This window comes from Talpa occidentalis, unplaced genomic scaffold (assembly GCF_014898055.3).
Source record: "Talpa occidentalis isolate TD23 unplaced genomic scaffold, MPIMG_talOcc4v2.1 talOcc4.9, whole genome shotgun sequence".
Lineage (NCBI taxonomy): Eukaryota > Metazoa > Chordata > Mammalia > Eulipotyphla > Talpidae > Talpa > Talpa occidentalis.
In genome coordinates this window covers 3,240,749-3,260,654 of record NW_023605305.1, presented here as the reverse complement: position 1 = coordinate 3,260,654, position 19,906 = coordinate 3,240,749, and the positions used below count along the sequence as shown (strand labels likewise).

The window sequence follows — 19,906 nt, the reverse complement described above, 5'->3', positions numbered from 1 at the left end:
TTCCCAGGTGGCACAGGTTCCAAGTGACCGTGACCCACTCTCTGAGGTGCTGTGTGGTGACAGGTCTTTGCTCTGAGCCTCAGAGATGAATGTTCCGGAAACCTGGGCCCTATGTCCAGCACTGGACGGCACCCAGGCTCTCCTCAGGTCTGGTAGACCTGTTCGTGCTTCTGGCCCCCGGCCGTGCAGGCTGCAGTCGAGGACGCCGAGACCCTCCCCCTGCGCCCCCGTGGCTGTGGGGAGCCGAGGCTCATGGAAACGAGGAGCTGGCAGAGCCCGGCTTTCTGGATTCACTGGGTGTTTTGCATCCAGTGATTTGCACCTGACAGATGCTTCAGAAAGCATCACTTTGCCGACAAAATGAAATCCAGCTCAATTACCATCATCCCCGAGCCACCGGCCTGGGAACCGAGCAGCCCCCGCAACCGGGAGCAGGTGGCCCAGGGAGGCAGGCCAGCCCCGCAGCACCCCTCGGGGCCGCCGGCCTCTCTCTGCACCGGCCTCGCTCTCCTGTGGCCACCCACGGGCAGCAGTCCGGGCCCTCTGGCCCCGCGCCTCGATGACATGGCTCTGTGCCTCTGAACCTCATTTTTCCCGTCTGTGATACGAGCATGACGTCGGCACCCTGGCCGCCAGGCAGGGGCATCTGAGGATCAAGTGGAAGTGGAGGTGGGAGTGGCCCTGACAAAAGCTAAGTCCACTGGTCACTGCCTTCCCCGTGGAGAGGGGATCCCACAGCCGGGGCCCTTGGCCATGGGGGACCGTGGAGCCCTGCCAGGCTGATGCTGCCCTGGGCATCCCTGCAGGGCCCAGGCAGGCGCCGGGCTACTCACACATGGGTTTCAGCTGCCCGATGAGCTCCTCTTTCGTCCATTTCGCCCACTCCTTCTTGTCGGTGTTGATGGAGCAGAGGATGGGGCCGCATGGCTTGCCACAGTCCTCGATGGCGGGGACGTTCAGGTAATGCACCAGGACGATGTCGGGGTTCTGGGGGAGAGCACAGAGAGGGCAGCATGAAGGCAGCATGGAGACCAAGGGCAGCAACACCCCACATTTGGCACTACTGACACGGGGCAGTTCTCCATGGTGGGGGGGTCCTGTGCACCATGGGCTGGTTAACAGCTCTGCTGCCTTTGCCCCTGGATGCCACTAACCCCGCCCCTCCCCGAGTTGTGCTAACTAGAAATACCCCCCCACATTGCCAATATCCCCTGGGAGACGACACACCCCGGGCCGAGGACGACGGGTCACACACACAGGCCGAGCTGGCTGCGCATTGACTACCAGCCGCTCACAAGGTCAGACGTGTCTGAGCCACACCCTGGGCCTCGCGCCCACAGCGCCCGGGAACCCCGGCCAGAGCATGTGCTCGTCCAGCACCGTCGCCCCGTCCTCCCGGAGCGTCAGGGCTGCGCACCCCGCCCGCCAGCCCGGCTCCCCGCGGCCAGCAGCGCCTTCCTGCTGCGTGGCGGAGCCGCCTGGCGCAGAACCGCTGGAGCCGCTCCTCGGGAGCCTCGTCGGAGCCCAAGGAGGACGGGGCCTCCCAGCGAAGACCTCGCGGTTTCGCCCCACATGATTTTACTGCCACGGGGCAGCCCTTCCCAGCAGGCACTATTCAAAATGCCCTCTGCCCTTCCCGCCCCCCAAAGTGGGGGCTTTTGTGGGAACAACAGCTTCCCTGTCATGAAGATGTGTCCAGGCTTTCCCTGACCCCCTCTGAAGGCGAGGCTGCTTCTTGGCCGCGTCAGGCCTGCCGGGTCCCTTCAGAGGGGTGCATCAGGAGAGTGCCCCGGCGCCCCGCTTCCCGCTCCACCCCAGGCAGGAGGCAGGCCCAGCCCTGGCCACGCCGGCAAGGTCGGGTGGCGGGCCGTGGGCTCATCCCCAGCCCTCTCCTCGCCTTTCCCGCCCGCCTGACCAGGAGTCCTGGGGAGCAGGGAGGCGGGGCGGGCGCAGGTGGGAGCGTGGCAGGAACAAGCACTGAACCTGCGACGCCATCGACGCCTCCGTCCATCGAGACCCGGACGACGCCCCGGCCAGCGCAAGGAAGGAGGCGGGCAGAATCTTAAAAGATTTTCAATAAGGGCTCAAACAGGGTTTTTTTTGCCAACGCTCAGTTAACCAGGAAATTAAATCAACACGCCCAGGAACCCCCTCGCTAATGGCCGCTTCTCCGGATTGCGGCGATCATGCTCCTTAATAACCACGATAATCCCCGCCATCACTTGGCACTTGATTCTTCTCAAAGCACTTTCTAGCCATTATCTCATCTGGTGCCGAGCCAGCCGGGGAGGCGGGCTGGCCGGGGCAGGGCAGGCACCTCCGTGGGGATCGCCCTCCGCAGGGGGCTGAGCCACTGGAAGCCGTGACTCGCAGGGGTTGGGGGGCTGGGGGCTGTGCGGCTGCAGGTGGGGGACAGCGCTGGGCTGGGAGCCAGGCTTCTGACTCCAGATTCAGGTCCTGCCAAGACACCTGGTGGCCTCTTTTTGTTTGGCTTAAGTGCTGGGCACCCCAGTTTTACTTCTCCCTTGCTGGGTGCCCCGGGGGTGGGTGGTTGGGGAGGTCTTTTCCTGCAGATGGGGCAGCGGGGAGGAGAGACGGTGGGTGGCTGGTACCAAGTCCCAGCCCCATGTTCCTCCTGCATCTGCGCTGCAGGTTCCCGGCAGACTCTGCACCTGGCCAGCGGCAGTGCCAACCACTGAGCAAGATCAAGTAAGGATAAAAGGGTCGCAGGGGCCAGCAGGCCCCCCAGGGGCTTCCTCTGATCCCAGCCCTGGCAGGAGCTGGGCTGGAGGGAGGGAGCTGGATGTCAGCCGCCCGGGAGATGAAAGGAGCAGAGCTTCCTGTCTCAGGGCCCCACAGAGCAAAGCCAGGGCTCCAGGAATAGGAGGTCTGGCAGGGGCTTGGGGAGCACAGGGCTATGTTCAACACACGATAAAATTCCCAAATCTGGAACTTTGGCACTAAACACCCAGAGCTCCTGTTTCAGGAAACTCCTCCCCTTCCTTCGGGATTCAGCCTCCATTTGGGCATAACCATCCTCCACCTGTTTTCTAGGACAGGTGCAGACTCTCTGCCTCCTCCAGGAAGCCTTCCCGGATGCCTCACTCTCTGCACCTCTCACAGCAACGGTTTGTATCCTCTATCTCCTCAACCAGAGAGCCAATGCCCTGGAGAGACCACAGAGTCTGTTAATGCTCATGTCATGTTTGTGGAATTGGATTAGGCTGATTCAGGACCATCCATCCTTACCCTGGCCAGACTCTTGTTCAACTGACACCGGGCTTCAGTTGTCCAAGTAAGAAATTTCTAGGCAGCTGAGAGGCAAGGCTGGTATGTAACGTTTTCTGGTCTGAGAATTTGATGGAGGTTGTAGATCCTCTACTCCCAACCCCTCAAGGGCCCCCAGGCTAGTCAGCACTGCACCTCAGTTCACAGATCTGTGGATGCCACATCTGACTTAGGGATTCTAGAGCCACCGACACCCCTTTCTGATCATCCAAAGGGGGAGCACAAGCAACATGTGGGTGCCCTCCCTGGGAGGTGCTCTGTTCATCTCTGTGCCTGAGAGTGTCCTGATACAATTAGGAGATGGCCCCCCCCAACACCCCGCCCAAGGACACTGGGTTGGGGGTCAGGAATCTCACAAGCAGGCCAGATTCCATCCAGGCCGGAGCTCCCGCAGCCCAAGCTCCCAGGTTGAATTTTAAGTAAGAGCATCCTGGCGTGGGGCTGGTTTGCAGACAGAGTGATGGAGGCATTTTGGGAAATTTGGGGCACATGTTGCTTCTTGGCAACATAGTGACTTTATTCATTAGTTGTACATTTTATTGGGTGTTTCTGGCAGAAAAATTTATTAGCCCTGAAGTCCCAAAGTATCACTTTCACGGGGCTCTCACGACAGTGTCAGATCCTTGTGGAGGGGCTCTGCTGACTGGGAAATGCTTGGGGTCTGCCTGGCTCTGGGGTGCTGGCCTAAGGACACACCCACCAGGCCCCCAGATTCTTGGTTCTGAACGGTGGGGGCCCAGCTGGCCTTGGCCCCTGTTGTGTGGGTGTTTCTCTGGGTTTTCTGTCAGCTCAGGCCTTGCAGGCTGGGCACAGTGGGAGGCCTTGCCCAAGGCCCCCTCAGTGCCATGAAATTTCCACAGGAGTGCAGAGGTGTCTCCCCAGACAGCAGGATCCTTGGAGATGAACCCCAAAATGTCCAGAATGCCCTGGTCTGGTATAAAGGAGGGAGCTGGGTCCATGTGGTCTGTGGCTTTGGTGGACACAACTGAGATTAAGTCTCAGAGAAGTTCTAGAACCTTCTAGAAAGACCCACAGTTCAGGAGACCCCATTCTCTCTGTGGGTACCTCTCACTCCTCCTCTGTGAATGGAAACCATGCTCTCCCTCTTGCCAGCAGGAGGAGGTGCCCTGTCCCCTTGGGGCTCTCCCCATGAAGTCCACACCAAGCAGAGCTCCTGCATTTTCCTGAGAAGGGCTTCCAGCAGCTGTTTCCCCACTGCAAAGGCACCCTTTGTTGGCCAGCAGCCCTGAGGGTGGGGCTCTCCACCCCCCCCCCCCCGCTGCTCAGTTTGCCCACTTTCCTGCCCAGAGGTGTGAGCTTCCAGAGTTGAGTGCAGGGCCGCTGGGGTGGGGGAGACCCCAGGGGCCAGGTGGCTTCCCAGTTCCCTGTGGGGTGGGGGAGGCAGCAGAGAAGAGTAACTGGGATGGTGGGAGGCAGCGGCGGGTGCAGCTCCATTTAATCTTCTTAATAACAGGTTTTTGAGGGAGACGGCTTTGAATAAAAATTATATGGGGGTTCAGTGGCTGGTGGGCAGCAACGGGGCAGCCAAGGGCACCAACCGGGGCAACTGTGTTGGGGATTACTCTGGCTGCTCCTGAGGAAGCGCCAGGGACTTCTAGGACTTTGGGCTGGGCGAGCCTGGGACAGTGCAGTGGGGCTGCAGCCTTTCCTAGCAGAGCCCCCTGCCACCCAGAACAGACTCAGCCCCCAGGGCAATGCGGGGGTGGGGTGGGGTGTGTGGAGCTGAAGGCAGGAGGCAGAGTCGGAGGAATGAGAGAGAAACAGACCTGGAGACACAACAGGGAGAGGTGAGGGCCATACATGTGGCAGCCACAATGGGTGGGGTGGCTCAGAGATGGGAAGGGGGGGTGCCAAGTTTTCCCAGCCCCCAGGAAGCTCTTCTGGCGGGGCCTGCTCTGGCCGAGCCTTAGGGCTGGTCTTTCGGAGAGGGGTTGAGAATGGAGGCCTGACCCTTGTTGGCACGGAGGGTAAGGGGCTCAGGAGGGGCCTGACCCATGGCCCCTGGTGGTCTGCAAGACTCCCAGTGTCACCCAGGTGAATGGCACCCTGTGATCTGCAGCAGTTGGAGATGGAGGAGGAGAGGCCACCAGGTTTGCTCAGGAGCACCCTGAGCCCACCCAGGGTGAGTTACGGGCCCTAAGCCACAGAGGGTGCGGTGGCAAGTGCTTCCCAGGGATCCCTGCAGGGACCACGTGGCCCAGAGCAGCGTCCTGGGGCCTCACATCCTCCTCTTGGAGTGAGGATGCCCGAGGGTGTGTGGGGCCCTGCCGCCCTTGTCCCCAGGTGCACCCCCAGTCCCAGCAGCACCCTTTCTTGTGGAGTAAGCAGGATGGCAGCTAAAGAAGTGGTTAAAAATGCAAAAAGCTGTTGGTTTTGATAAAGAAAAATGCAGCTGCAACATCTGTTTGACTCTTGTTTGCAGCTTCATCAACGCTAAGTGGCCAATAAATCAGAGTGGCGTGGCGCTCCGTTCCTCCCCGGCTCCGTCATCAATCTCGGGCCGGTTCTCATGAAAAATGAAGGAGAGAGGCTGTGTGATCGTGAAAATGTATACATTACCCAGAAAGTCATAATAGCATGTAATAAGTGCCACACACCTCCCCACTTGCTGCGGGGCCGGGAGGGGCGCACTGCGCCGGGGCAGGGAGACACGAGTGGGTCCCGCGAGCCGACGCTCTCTGGGCATTTGCCACATCAGCCCCCTTTATGCAGGTTCTGAAGGGCCTGCTGGTCTAATTCTGGAGCCGCCTCATACCTGGGTGCTTAATCAACAGTGAGGGTGGGAGCATGAGGCCAGAGTGGGGGCTGGCGAAGGAAGGGCAGGGTTTAGGGGATGAGCAAGGGATGACAGCAGCGGCGGGCGCAGGGAAAAGCCTCTTGCTGGGGCTCCAGCTCCCCGCACGCCTGGCACCTCCCCTCTGCACTGGATAAAGGTGGGCAGTGGGGGTGTCCCGTCCGAAGGGGGGCCGGTGGTGGAGCCCGGGCAGAGTCTGCCCCCAAGGAGGGGTGCCGGGCAGCAGGGGCGGGCCCAGCAGAACCCAGCGGGGTGGGCCTGGCTGCTCAGGCCGCCTGGGATCTGCTGCCCCAGACGGTGGCCTCCCTCCCGCTGCTCTGGCCCAGGCCACAGATGGCCGGGGGCCTCGGTGCGCGTGCGCGGAACTGCCGCAATTCCCCGCCGTCACTGGCTGGCGCAGGAGTAAAGGTGCGTCTTTATTTGCAAAGATGGCCTTCTGAGTGTCAGCTGTGCGCCATCCCCCACCCGAACACTCTCGGTTCCACAACAGCCCCGAGGCAGGTGCTGCTGGTGTGGTTTTGGGGCTGGGGTGCAGACGCTAATGGCCATCAGACACACACCTGCTCTCCAGGGGCCCTGCAGCTCACGTGAACTGCGGCTGGTGGACCGAGGGCTGCCCAGTGGCCCTGGGTCACAGGGAGTTGAGGTCCACTTAGCATTTGGCTGGAGCAAAGACAGGTCCAGGCTGGCGGGGTCTTGAGGGGTGTTGCCCTAGTTTGAACAGGGGTGGGGTGGACAAACCCCTCAGGGCAGGACCAGGGTGGCGGATACTCCTATCACCATGTGCAGTGCCCGCTGTGGTGAGGACATTCTCTGTGGTCAGGCAGGGGTTGGGGTGGGGTGGAGGGACTTTTGGGGTGCCTGGCAACTTGGGTACAGGCCCAAGTTATACCCAAGTGGGGGGAGTTAAAGAAGCAAAATGGGGGAGAGTAGGTCAGGAAAGTGGGTCCTGCTGCTAGTGGCACTCGCCCCAGGAGCCTGGCCCAGCACCCCCATTGTGGGGGGGGATAGGGGTGCAGGGGGTGAGACCCAGCAAGGGGCTCAGAGGCCCCATGTGGGCCTCCTTTCCAGCTCCAAGTGGGAGCAGAGGCCGCTGCCCTGGGGCTCCCCTCAGCCCCCATTAAGCCAGCACGCACTAGAGGGAGCCTGGGACCGGCAGCCCTTCCCCTTCCGAGGGAGGCTGGGAGACTTAATTAGTTAATGTGGGTAAAGTGGTCTGGAGATGAAAAACCCTGGGTAATTACTGAGTGCTGCCGCACCGCTGTTGTTATTACACAATTACCAGAATTTTCCAGTCATGGGAATATAGTTAAACAATTTCCACCTGGTGTGGGGTTCTGGGCGCCTCTCGGCTTAGGGGCTGGTCAGCGCAGGCCCCTTTAGCCCACAGGTGACACAGGAGAAACACACTAAGTGCAGGAAACTGGGGCGGGCAGTCGCAGCCACATCCCGGACACCCCAGGGACACGGAAATGAAGGGTAATTTGTGGCTCTCCCCAGCAGACGGGAAGGCGTGTGCTGAAAGAGGAGTCGAGGATGCCATCCGTCCAGGTTTTCTGGAAGTTTCTGAGAAATTCTACCCAGCGGCCCCTGGAAGGTCAGGCCCTCCTGGACGATGTCACCGTGGGGACGCACAGCGAGCCCGGGCTGCCAGCGGCGCGGCGGTGGGTGGCACCTGCATCTGGGCGACGAAGCCACGAGAGTCTCAGCGAGGGGCTGGAGTTGCCATAAATGAGCCGGGGTTGGGGATGCCCAGGGAGACGGCCCGCTGTGCAGGTGACTCAGCTTTTCTGGGCCACAGGTGCTGAGTCATCTGCAGTGGGGCTGGAGGGTCAGGTGGGGTGTGAGAGGGTGACGAGCCACAGGGGCTCCTGGCGGGTGAAGCTCCAGGAATGCGCCTGGGAAGAGTGAAGCAAATTGCCCGGGGAGCTGGCGGGCCTCCGCCTCCCGCCGGAAAACCCAGAAGACCCCGGGGTTCATGGGAGCCACCCAGCGGAGGAGCGAGCGGGGAGAGAGGACGCGCACTGGGCCCCGGCCCATTGGCAGAGGCTTTTCATTTCAAACTTGACCTGGAGGAGCAGACACGGGGCAGGACCGAGGGTGCGGGCGTGCTTCCCGACAGCTAAGATAAGTAAGGATTTTTCTGGAAAAGCCGAGAGGAAAAGTGGTTCCAGTCTTTTAGGCCAGAAAGGGGAGGAGAGGTGAACGCCTGCTTGTCCCTCCAGAGCCCCAAATGCTAAGAATAAGGGTCGCCCCTGGAGCGGAGGGAGGCCATGTAGCAGAAACACACTCAGCACAGGGGGCAGCTAATGCGCGAGACGCGTGACTGAGGGAGACGCGGGCTGAGCAGCGAGCTCGTGCCAATGGGCAGCCCTGGCTCCTGGCGGCTGATCCGTGTGGAGTTAGGGAGGGAGGGCAGGATGGTGGGGGTGTCTCTCCCCGAGACCCAGGTCCAGGAGGCCCTGAGGTGTGAGGGAGCCCCTCGGAATCCGGCTGGGGTACCAGCCTGCCCGTCACTTCCCTCCCGCCAGGCACTGGCTGGGCACACAGCGGCTCGTCCTGCCCTGTGGGAACCTGAGCCGGGGGAGACCTTGGTTTGTCTCCTGTTCTCACCTTGAACTTGATTTATTCTAAGTCACTGCAAAAGCAGCTCCAGCCAGCCTGGGGTAAGACGCCCTGGGCCTCGCCGGACACGGAGCTCCAGGGAAGGGTCCTGCTTGGAGGATGCAGATGCGGATCCTGCAGGGACCACGGGGCAGGCACCAGGGCTGGTGGCCCCATCGGTGATGGGCCTCAGAGAGCTGTGGTCCCCAATCTGCAGCCCCGTCCCTGCCCAGGAGACAGCGCCTCGGCACACATGGCCTCCTTGCGCATTCCGGCCACACGCCCCCTCAGCAGCCTCAGAAGGCCTTGCCTGTGGCTGACACTCAGCCTGTTCCCTGAAGCCTGGATGCCCAGCCCACTGCCCCTCTCTGCCCCTTGCCCAAGGATGCCCCCTCAGCCTCACTCCTGGGATGGGTGTGCTGGCTCAGAACCATGTCCCGTTAGGTGGGAGTCGACCTGTCAGATGACAGAGGCACCCCAGGGTGACGGATGTGCTCTGGAGCCCTTCCTGTGCCCTCTGGTCACATGGTCCCTCCTCCTCCCCCACTCCCAGCCCTGCCTGTAAGGTGCCACGTGACCAGCTCACGGCCACTCGGCCAAAGGGGGGCAGAGCTGGCGAGCACAGCCCTGCACTGGGTGTTCCTGTGGTATGAGTACCCGGATGTTCTTTAGGGAACAGACACCCCCTCCCTGGCCCAGCCCAGGGGTGGAGCATGTGACTTAGGCTGGCCACTGGGGACCCTGCGTTCTCTGGGCTGTGATGCTTGAACAGAGTCCAAACTTCCACCGGCCAGCGTGACCCTGGACTTGGCTGGAGCCCCTGGGGACAGGGGTGCCCCCTCCTGCTGGAGATGGTGGCGCTGCCTCCATGTTTGATCTCCTCAGCTGGACTCGGGTCCAGCCGAGCACAGAGAGGCTGCAGCTTGGGTCCTGTCACCGCTGGACAAGAACAAGGGACAGAGGGAGGACAGAGCTGCCTCGCTCTGCCCCTTCCTGGGCTTCACCCCTTGCTTGGCAGAGGATGTGGGAAGGGGCACCCACTTGGGCACCCACCCTGAGGCTGCCTCGGGCCACCGTCTTGTGCCCCGGACGGGGCCTCGTTCTCTGGGTGGCCCCTTTCTGGCTGCCTGTTGGGGGGCAGGTGCCCTGAGAAGGCAGGTCTGGGAGGCCGGGACCCTGCTCGGGGCGCCCGGGTGGCCACAGAGGTGGAGATGAGCCGCGGTGGCCCAAGCAGCAGCTGCAGGACCTTCTGCTCTGGGGACAGCCCCGGCGAGATTCCAGCAGTAGTTTTAGCGGGACTCGTGAGTCGATGGGGCTGTACGTTTTTTTTTAATGTGCTCCCCAGTTCCCGTGTAATGCCTCGCCAGGACAAGACAGAGTGTAATCACTGAAGTAATTGTGGCACGCAGCAGTTTATGTGGCGACAGAGGGACTGGGGGTTCCCACAGCCACTGCCAGCCGAGGAGGGATTAGAAATTAGTTTTTCTTTTTTTGTTATTTTCTCTTTAAATCCCTCTTTATCTTCCTCCTTTCTCCAGTGGCTCCTGCAGCTTGCCGGAAACTGTGACCGGGACCCGTGGTGCCGACGACAGGGTGCGCCCAGGCCACCTCTGCAGAGCCCTGCCCCGGCCCACCCTGCCCAGCAGTGCCCGTGGCGACCCCCCCGAGGCGTCCCCCACGTCGGCGGGGCTCCCGTCCTGAATCCCGACCCTCATCACTCTGACTGGGGCCTGAAGCCGCTGGCTGGAGCCGAGCAGCTGGAGGGCCCAAGGCCGGCCCTCGAAATGGCAAGGAGGGGAGCTGGTTGACTTGGACCCCTTGAAATGTCCCCTCTCCTGGCAGGTGCCGAGGCACCGGTGGGGCAGGGTCTGTGGCCCAGGGGCACCTGATGCGGCTGCCCCTCTTCCGGTGGGTGGCGGAGACAGACCAGCCTGGCCGCGGGGACGGGGCCTCAGCCACGGGGCTGTGGAGAATAGGGGCACAGTCGGGACTGGTCGCTGGGCAGAACCCCACACGCAGGGCTGGCTGTGTCTTCTGACGGAAGAAATATGCCTGCCAGCTGGAGCTCGCACCCTCACCACCCACCCATCACCCTCGCCCTCCACTCTCCTGCCATCTTGAAGGCAGCGGGGTGAAGCTGCAGGGATTCCTGGGAGTGTCTGCACTGGAGCTGCTTGCTGTCCTCCTGCCCTCCCCTGCCCTCCCTTCCCTCCCCTCCCCTGCCCTGCCCTCGCCAGCAGAGCAGAGCCCACCAGGATGCTCTGTCCCGGCCCCTCTCACACAAAACCCACCCCTGCGTCGGCCGTGGGGATTCGTGCCAAGCCACACCCTTCCCCTCCTAGCTCAAAGGGGTCCCAGAAGCTGAGCGTGAGCTCTGGGTTGCCACAGCTGATTGACTAGATGGGGCCGTCACCCGCGGCGAGGGCAGGCCCTGCTGCCAATGCCCGTGCCAGCCGCACACGTGCCGCGCCTGCCCCGTCGCGAGACCGCAGCTCGCTCCCCCGGTCTGTTTTTAGGCCTCGCCGCCGAGCAGACAGACGCTGGGTCGAGGCCTTGGCACCCGCCCAGCATAACTGGGACGCCCATGTTTGCAAAGAAAGTGCGTGCGAAGTGTGAAGAACCCAGATCGGCGCCGCCCCAAAACTGTTTAAGTCTCGCTCAGAATGTTCTGTTTTGTTTAGGGGACGGCGTCTCTTTAGGAAAACACTTGCTGGCATGTGTGAGCTCTGCTGCGGTGGCGCCGTGAAGTCACTGCCCGGGGGGGCGGTCGGGTCTGGCACTTGCAGGAAAATTGAACCAGCAGCTCCTTTTGGAGAAAGCGGACAGGAAAGGGGGAGCCGAGGGGTGAACGCGCTCCTGAGGGGGCCTTAGACTCGCTGGAGCAAGCGCCGGGCTATTTCTGCTCCCCGAGGATGCAGGACCCAGGGCTTGGGGTGAGTGAAAGGTAAGGCTTTCCTTTCCCTTCTCTTGCGAGAAGGGAGTCCCAGCCCCCGACCCCCACTCAATAGCTGGGAGCTCCTGGGGAGGACCCCAGCCTCTTCGGGTAACAGTTTTCTCTCGACAGCAGGGAAAACCCTCACAGCCTGCAGGTGTTCCTCCTCTCACTCACTGCTCGCTCGCTCTCTATCTGTTCAGAGCACAGGCCTAGGCTTGGGGTTGACGGCAAACCAAAGCAAGTCTCTCTGTCTCCCTCAGAGCATGGAGGAGACACACTCGAAACACCTGATGCAAACAGGAGGCGATTTTAGCCCGTGCCCGACGCCCTGCGCATGGCCCAGGGGATGGGGCGACCGAGGCCGGGGTGGCGCACAGCTCGGCCAGGCTGCTCGGGAAGGTCATGGGAAGACTCCAGCCTCAGGAAGATGTGGGGGGGACAGGCACCCGGCACAGGAGCTGCGAGGAAGGCCTCGGCCTCCGTCCTCGGTGGCCTATCAAGGAAACGGCGCTGGGCAGGAGGCGAGAGCGGGGCGCCGGGGCGGACAGGGGCGCCGTCCAGGCAGTGGCCGGTCAACGCCGGGCTCAGAGCCGGGCTCACGAAGTGTTCGTTGAGCAAACAAAAACCGCCCAGGAACACTTCGATGTCAACACATCTGCACCTTGAACTTGAGATTCAATCTCTCAGCGGGAAGAAAATCCCTCCGTCTCGAGACGGAATCGGCAGGAAAGCCTCAGCCTGGCAGCCGAGATGCAGCACGAGGTAACACACACGATGTCCCCATCGGCGAGAAAGTTACCAAAGTTTCACTTGTTTGAGGCTTGTTCTGAGGAAACAATCTGTTTTTTTGGCTATTTGTTGAGGGAAGGCATGAATGATGGGCTCTAACGAAGTCAGCGTTTCCCGTGGCGGGCGCTCGCTCTGGAATTAGAGCAGGAGAGGAAGAGCGCGCCAGTCTGCTCGCGCGCCTGCAGCCAGATGATGGGCAGAACTTGGACTTGGCATCACACCTTGGCTCCAGCCCCTCCCGGACCACTTCAAACACTGCCTGTGTGACCTCGGGCCGGTCTCAGCCTCTGTCCGCCTCACGCCTCTCTCCTGGAAGCGGGGATCCCTGCCCCGCCTGGCGCGGTCGCTGTGAGGGTCAGGCGAGCAAATAAGGGCCTCCCAACACCATTCCTGGCGGTTCCCCAGTCCCTGGTGGATGAATTTACTAACTGGCCCATCCCCGCGCCATCCCCACACCTCCTGGGTGATGCACCAGCAAGGTCGGTTTCCCTGTGCCTTTGGGGGAAATGACTCCCCATTTGCAGTTGCTTCTGCAAAACCAAAGGTTTGATGGGACCCCAGAGCCACAACAAGGTCACCCAGATGCCGTGCTTTGTCCTGGATGTGCTCTCTGGAGGCCCAGGGGAGCAGGACACCACGGAGCTGAGCTGGTGCCTGGAATTTTGCAGCCATCTATGGCCAAGTGCAAATCAGAGCGACCTCAGGAGCCACAGACCAGGGCCAGGCGTGTCGCTGGACACCCCGCTCTGCCCTGGATCACACAGACGTGTCCAGCCCTCCCCGGTCAACTTCAGGAGGGCCAGCTCAGTGCTGGGCACCCACCCCACTGCCTTTGTTATTTAAAACACTCCTGGTGATGGAGAGTCTTGCTTCACTGCTGGGCGGAGGCACTGACAGGAAATTAATTTCTTAGTTTCTTATTAACTTTGAGGGGAGCAGCTCTGCGGAGCGCCTCGCCAGGACAAGGCTGACCGGGGCTCCGGCAATTTTAATATTGGAGATTGGCACCAAAGCACAATGCACAGCTTTCTGGCCACTTTCTCAGGCTGGCACCTGGCTTAGCAAACGTCTCAGGAGCGAGCGGAAAATTCCTGGCACTTGAGACCACGGCCCTCGGTGAAAATTCTGCTGAGGCCGACAGGTGACAGTGACAAGATATTCCGGCCGTGATCCGCCTCTGCGACAGGCTCCGGGTGCCCGGGGCTCTCTGGGGCCCACCCTGAGGCCCTCCCAGGACCCTGGGCTGCTGGTGGACCAGTCGCCCCTCTCCGTGGGCTCCCCCAGCAGTGGCTCCCCCTCCCTCCGTTCTCCTGCCCCCGCTCCGGGCTCTGTGCCTCTTATGGATTTTTCTCTCTCTCCGCTCCTGGCCCTGCTCTTCCTTCCTTAGACAGGACTGGACCAGGCTCCGTCCTGACTCTGCCGCCCCCACACCAGACCCGCCTTCATCCACCCTCCTGCCAGTCTCCAGCCTCATCCATCTTGCACCTGTCTCAGGGCGGCCTCCTCTGACCCCCCTCCTCCCCGCCCCCTTCCCCTTCTCTTGTCAAGGGGCCCTGTGACTTGGCCTGCACAGGCAGGTTCCGTTTCTTCAGCAAAACCGCCGCCTCTCTGACCCACACTCTCGGATGCTCTTTGTTCCCTCGCGCAGTCAGCTGATGCAGCCCCAGCCAAGGTGTGCCCCGAGACCCTTGGCTCCCGAATCATCCCTCTCCCCTCGCCCCAGGCTCTGCCCTCTACCCTCTCTCCTCCCTCCTCGGTCCCACACAGAGGGGGCAGCTCCTGGGTGAGGGCTGGCGCAGATACAGGGACGGTTAAACGGCCCCCTGCTCTTTAAATGCTCACGATCTCCCAGGAAGAACTCACGTGGGACAAGCTGCCGTGAAAGACATGCCTTTTTTTTTTTTTTTGCCAGTCACAGGAAAGTGCTGAGGGGGGCTGGGAAGGAAGGCGCTGTTCTGGGGCTCCAGTTGCACCTTGTTGGGAGGCCATACTCCTAACCCCCACCCCCCAGCAAGACGAGCATCAAGGGGATATCCTGGATGCAAACTATGCTTCAACAATTTCTCATCCCCACACCTATAAGCATTTGGGGCTGGATAACTGTTTGCTAGGGAGGGCGGGCTGGGCCCTGGAGGATATTTAGGAGCGTCTCTGAGCCCTGAGCTAAACGCATCTCAGACTGGCGGCCGTGTCCCCTGGGGAGCAGACGTGGCCCGGCCAAGCCACTGGGCAGCACACAGCGCAGGTCCCAGAAACCAACTTTCAGGATAGACTCCAACAGGGGTCTGTGAAATGAGGGACTATGCTGGGGGTTCAACTGATTGTTATATTTGGCTTCTTACACATCCACGTTTGATCAGGGCACTGCATGGCTGGTCGGCGGCGCCCACGGTCACAGATGCTGTGTCGGCTGCGTTCATTCCCCACCCAGATCCCTTCCTGCCCCTCGAAGCCACGAGCCTCAGTGAGGGGGCGGGTCAAGTGTCCTCCCGTCCACCTCAAGGGGGACTTCGTGGGAATTCACATGTGAGAAGCGGGAGCACTTCCGGGAGGAGGAGTCCCAGGGGGGTGACGGCCTCGCCCTCCTCATCCACACTCAGCAGCGCGGCTGTGCACAGCACGAACCTCCATCTGCTTGGTCGTCTTGCCCCCAGCGGGCGCCTGAGCTGCCGTTCGAGACGGCTGAGCGGGGATCTGGAAAGAACGGGGCGCCTTGGGGCAGAGCTGAGCCGCCGAACCCCCGCCTCAGCCTGCCTCCCTCGGACGCTCCTGGGGGTCACAGCAGAGACTCTGGTGACCTGAGCCAGCTAGTCCCGGGTGACCCCCTGGGGGGATGACTTGCCTGGCATCTTTCGGGAGAGAAGGTAGAAGAGAAGGCTCTGAGAGGAGAGAAGCTGCACTGTAGCTCCCCCCCTCAGGATGGATCCCATGGCCAGCCGCGTGCGCTCCCTCTTCAGGCTGGGCCAGGTGGGAAGTCTACAGCCTACGTCACCTCGACCACTCCCTGGGCTCCAGTCTCCCCGAAAGCAGCCTCCACTCTCCGCCAGTTTGGTGTGCAAGTTTCCCAACAAAAGTCTCAACCCTCACACCTCTCCCCCACGGCTACACCCCCACGGCTACTCCACATCAGGGGAAGAGGAAACGCAAAACCCTCTGGAAGGCACGCGCGGCTGTGAGCCGAAGTCCCAGGAACAAGAGCGTTCAAACTGGCATTGGGAATGGGCTGAGGGAGCCTCGTCCGGTATCAGAGGAACAGGGAAGTATTTTAATCATCGCGTTCTCATAACGGGAGCAGAGACAGGGCCCGTGGGCGGTCAACACCCAGGCCACACGGTCTCCCTGTAAATTACAAGGCTCCACGTGAGCTGGCAAGGAGAGGGGACGCCCTTCCCGTTTGATGGTGTTCCCTGACGTGTGGCCTTTTACTGTAGTCATGAAAGGCCGTCAATTAGGAAGGCTCTGGAAAATACCATCGGAACCAACTGGGATCAACCACAAGAAGTCGACTTTTTCGTCAAAGCTTTGAAAATGACGGTCACAAGCCTCATAAAGCGGGTTCTGGGGCCTGGGGGCACCACCCCTGAGTGTGCAGACCAGCACACAAAGAAGATGAAAGGGGGCCCCTAGAACTGGAGAGCGCTGCCCCTCCTAGGAGGTACCCCCTCTGGTGGTACCAGTCCTGGGGCAGCCAGCGTGGAGAGCCATTGATCCCCAATCCGCTGGGCCAGCGCTCTCTGGAGTGCTGTGTGCCAGGCCTGGCGCAAGGAGGGGAGGAGTCCTGGCACACAGGCTCCAGGAGAGGGAGACAGATGATGCGCCAGCCCCACGTCTGTGGCCATCGAGGACGAGAAGGGATGGCAATGGAGGAGCCAGCCCTGGTGCCAGGGGCACCAGGCCTTGCAAATGGACTCTGGCATCTGAACATTCAGGATGGGGGAGGAGCTCCAGTTGGCAGTGCCAGTGAGAGCAGAGGTTTATCTGTGCCTGGACCTACAGGCAGAGTGCCTGCTGACCGACTCTTCCCAGGAGTCTTATCACCAGGACAGTGGTCTGTGCCCCCGAGAGCCAAGCAAGTGGGCTCAGAGGAGACAGGGATCCTGCTTCTGTCCCAGCTTCATGTCTGGGGTGGGAGCGCTTGAACCCAGAGCAATCTCGTCCTGCTCCCTCTGGCCTGGAGCCTACACTGGAGCTGCAGACACAAATTCTTCATTCATTGCACTTTTTCACAATGACAAGACTTGAGACGTGAGAGAAAATTTCTCTGAGGAGCAGGAATCCTTGTCCTCTGTAAATAGTGCCTCAGTCTGTAATGTGTGTGTGCGCGTGTGTGTGTGGTGTGGTGTGTGTGTATGTGTGAGTATGTGTGTCCTGATTGATGTCTCCAGGGTGAACCTTACAAAAGGGATATTCACCACTCCTGCCCATGTTCTCACGGGCATCTGAACAATGGCTGGGAGAGCTGCTGCTCCAAGACTGCATGCCCGTCAGCTTGAGGCCTTGGCTGAGACCCCAAGGATGGAGGACTTCGGGCCTCCTGTCCTCCCCCTGGTTCCAGGAAAGATACCTTGAGCCACTTCAGGCAAGAGGGTGTCTACCCTTTCAAAAGTTTGCAAAGAGGAGCTGAGAAGCCCCTGAGGCTTTCCTCCTGTCCCACCAGATTCTTTGCCATTACACTTTTGTCTGCTGTCACCTCCTTCCTCAATGGAGTGGGCCAGGGTCCAGCAGACACACCTCCCATACATGAAGACAGAGCCGGAGACTTCTCAGCCATGGTGGGGCTCCCACTTCCCAGGTTTCTGCCACCTGGATTCCAGGTTGCCTCACAACCCCATAGCGTCTTAGCAGGAGATAAAGGTCAAGGCCACAGCTGAGCCCAGAAGAGGGCAGGCCTCATGCCTGGCTCCTTCTCTTGGTTCCCAGCAGCCACACTTCCTCATGGGAAGGGCGATTTATAAAGCAGAAACAGCAATTGCATCCACACTCTACCCTGAGAGCTCAGCCCTCCATGTCTTGGAGGGGAAACGTCACTGCAGGTGACACCTGTGGGATGGCAAGACTTATTTGGGAGACAGATTTATAATAAACAGACTTATTTTATAGAGTCTCAAATATTTGCACAAAAATGAGCCCTTCATATAACTTGCTCCATTTATCTCCCCGCTGTCACCAGGCACATCTCACTATTTTATTACTTTATTTCCCAGTTCCTCCAGCTCCTGAGCTCACCCTTCTCTTCTCATTTCCACTGCAGGTGTCACTCTGTCAGCCTAGCTCCTCTCTTTCCCACTTCTCCCTCTGCCTGCTAGTTTGCCACCCCTGTTTTCAGAGGGCCATGGCACCCTCAGGACCCCCCTCTCTTCCGCCAGGATTTTAAGGTACAGCAAGAATGTGCCACAGGCCCTCCTCACGGAAACACCCTGCAGGGGAGGGAGTCTGGAGACGTGGCCATCTTTTTTCAGCACCACGGACAGCGCCACCTCCGCCCTACCTTTTCAGCACCCCGGACAGCGCCCCAGGGAGCTGTCACTGACCATTTGGGTGCTGCCTGGGCTGACCCTTCCAGAGCTTCCCTGCCTCCTCTCAGCGTTCCTAACACTACAAAGCAAATCCCCAGGGGTTTCTAACCTTCCACTGTCCCAAGACACAGGCTCAATAACGGCGAGAATTGTAAGAAGAAAGGAGCGATTTTAATTTCAAAGTTCTGCTGACACCCGCGTGCTCTCAAGGTTTATATAAACAGAACGCCCTGCTTGAAACATCACTTTGAATTCCGATTGTGCAGTCGGCCTCCAGTGCGCTGCTGTTTTGGTTTCTTTCAGCAATGGGAGCCTTTGTGCTTAAATATTCACAGGCACAAGGAAGCAGGAAAATTATAGCTGGGGACGCCCGGGCTTGGTTCTTCATCATCCAAGTTAAATTTGGCTAAATGGAGGGAAAACATCCTTTTAAAAGGGTGGTAAATGGGAATAATAATCTCTTACATTTACAAAACATTGGGTATTTTCAAAGCCCTCACATTCATTATCTCATTAGATGTTTGCAGTTACCCTGTTCGGCACATCCCACAAATGGCTATTGTAGGTTTTGGATAGGAGTGGCAAGCTGGAGAAGGCCCAGTTGGCAGATGGAGAAACTGAGGCTGGGGCCGTGGGAGTGGCTGGCTCAAGGTCATTCTGTGGTGGCCAGGCCAGGCGGCAGCATTGCCAGCCACTTGTTTTATAACAGGTTGCCTGCTCCCCTGAAACCTCCCATGCCCCCAAAGTGACCGCTCATCTCTGCTCCCTTCAAACACCATTTCTCTAAACAGAGGAGCCCTGTGAATCCCTCATAGGGGCTTCTGCTTTTTTTTTTTTTTTTTTAGGAGAATTAAACCCCAAAGCAAAAGGAAGAAGCCACAAAAAGGAGCAAGAGCTTCACCTACTGAGCATCGGCTTTGTGCCAGGGACATGCTGTATCCTGATATTCCTCATTCCACCTGACCTTCTTGACAGTTCGGTATGCCCCTAGATCCATTTCACAGCTGAGAAAACCAATGTTCGAAAGATTATAGCTTGTCAGCATCAGGGCCAAATCCAGCCCGGGCAGCCTGCTCCACAGCCTGGCCCCATCACTATGTCATACACTCCTGCTTGTCTTGAGGGCAGTTTTTGGTATGAGCCATGAGGAACACTTGGGGAGGGTGTGAGGCCTGCTCTGTCCTCCCTGTGAGTGACCAGGTCCTCTGCCTCCTCTTCCTGGAGTGGAGACCAGAACATTACAGACTCTGACATCTAGGTTCTGAGACCAGCCCACTGTCTGGTTCTGCTCACACCTCTGGGGTTGGGAAGTCCCTGGACAAGTCTCAGTCACTCAAGCCACATAGTGCTCACTTCAGCAAGCATGCTACTGGATGGATGGATGGATGGATGGATGGATGGATGGATGGATGGATGGACCTATGGATGGATGGATGGAAGAGAGGATGGGCGGCTGGATGAATGGGTAAATGGATGGGTAGGCCAGTAGCTGATGGATGATGGATGGATGAATGAATGAAAGTGTGGATGGGTGTGTGGTGGATGGGCAGGTTGGGAGATGAATAAGTGGAGGAGGGGTGAATGGATGGATGGAGGGGTGGATGGATGAGGACGAGGGTCTCATTCTTTGCAGGGGTGCACAGTGGGGAGCTGCAAAGCACAGAGACAGTAGCAGCAGGAAGTAGCTCAGTAGCCTGATCCTGAAGGAAAATCCCCCTGAAGCATCCCCGCTCCCCCAGCAGTAGCCACAGCTCAGCTCCTGACAGCCAAGGTGAAGCAGGTGCAGATGGGCCCAGGGTTCAAGGTGATGAGGAGGGTGAGTCTTATCAGACAGCCTGAGAGGATGTTCGTGGACTAGCCGGTTCTGGGCATGCTGCCGGGGGATTGCTTGGGCTCTGTCTCTGGGGGAGGTGTCATTTATAGGTTCTTGAAATTTGTTACTGTTGATAACAGTGACGA

General features: G+C 59.8%; 1 protein-coding gene across 6 annotated transcripts in view; it reads right to left on the bottom strand.

Annotated features, from left to right (window-relative positions):
* The window catches only part of CAMTA1 (calmodulin binding transcription activator 1), a 637,675-nt gene that overhangs the window by 93,628 nt on the left and 524,141 nt on the right, over window positions 1–19,906 (bottom strand). For all 6 annotated transcript variants that reach the window (XM_054691786.1, XM_054691789.1, XM_054691790.1 and 3 more), the window contains one exon: window positions 834–987. In XM_054691786.1, coding sequence (XP_054547761.1) covers window positions 834–987 — 154 coding nt within the window. The remainder of the gene's footprint in view (window positions 1–833; window positions 988–19,906) is intronic.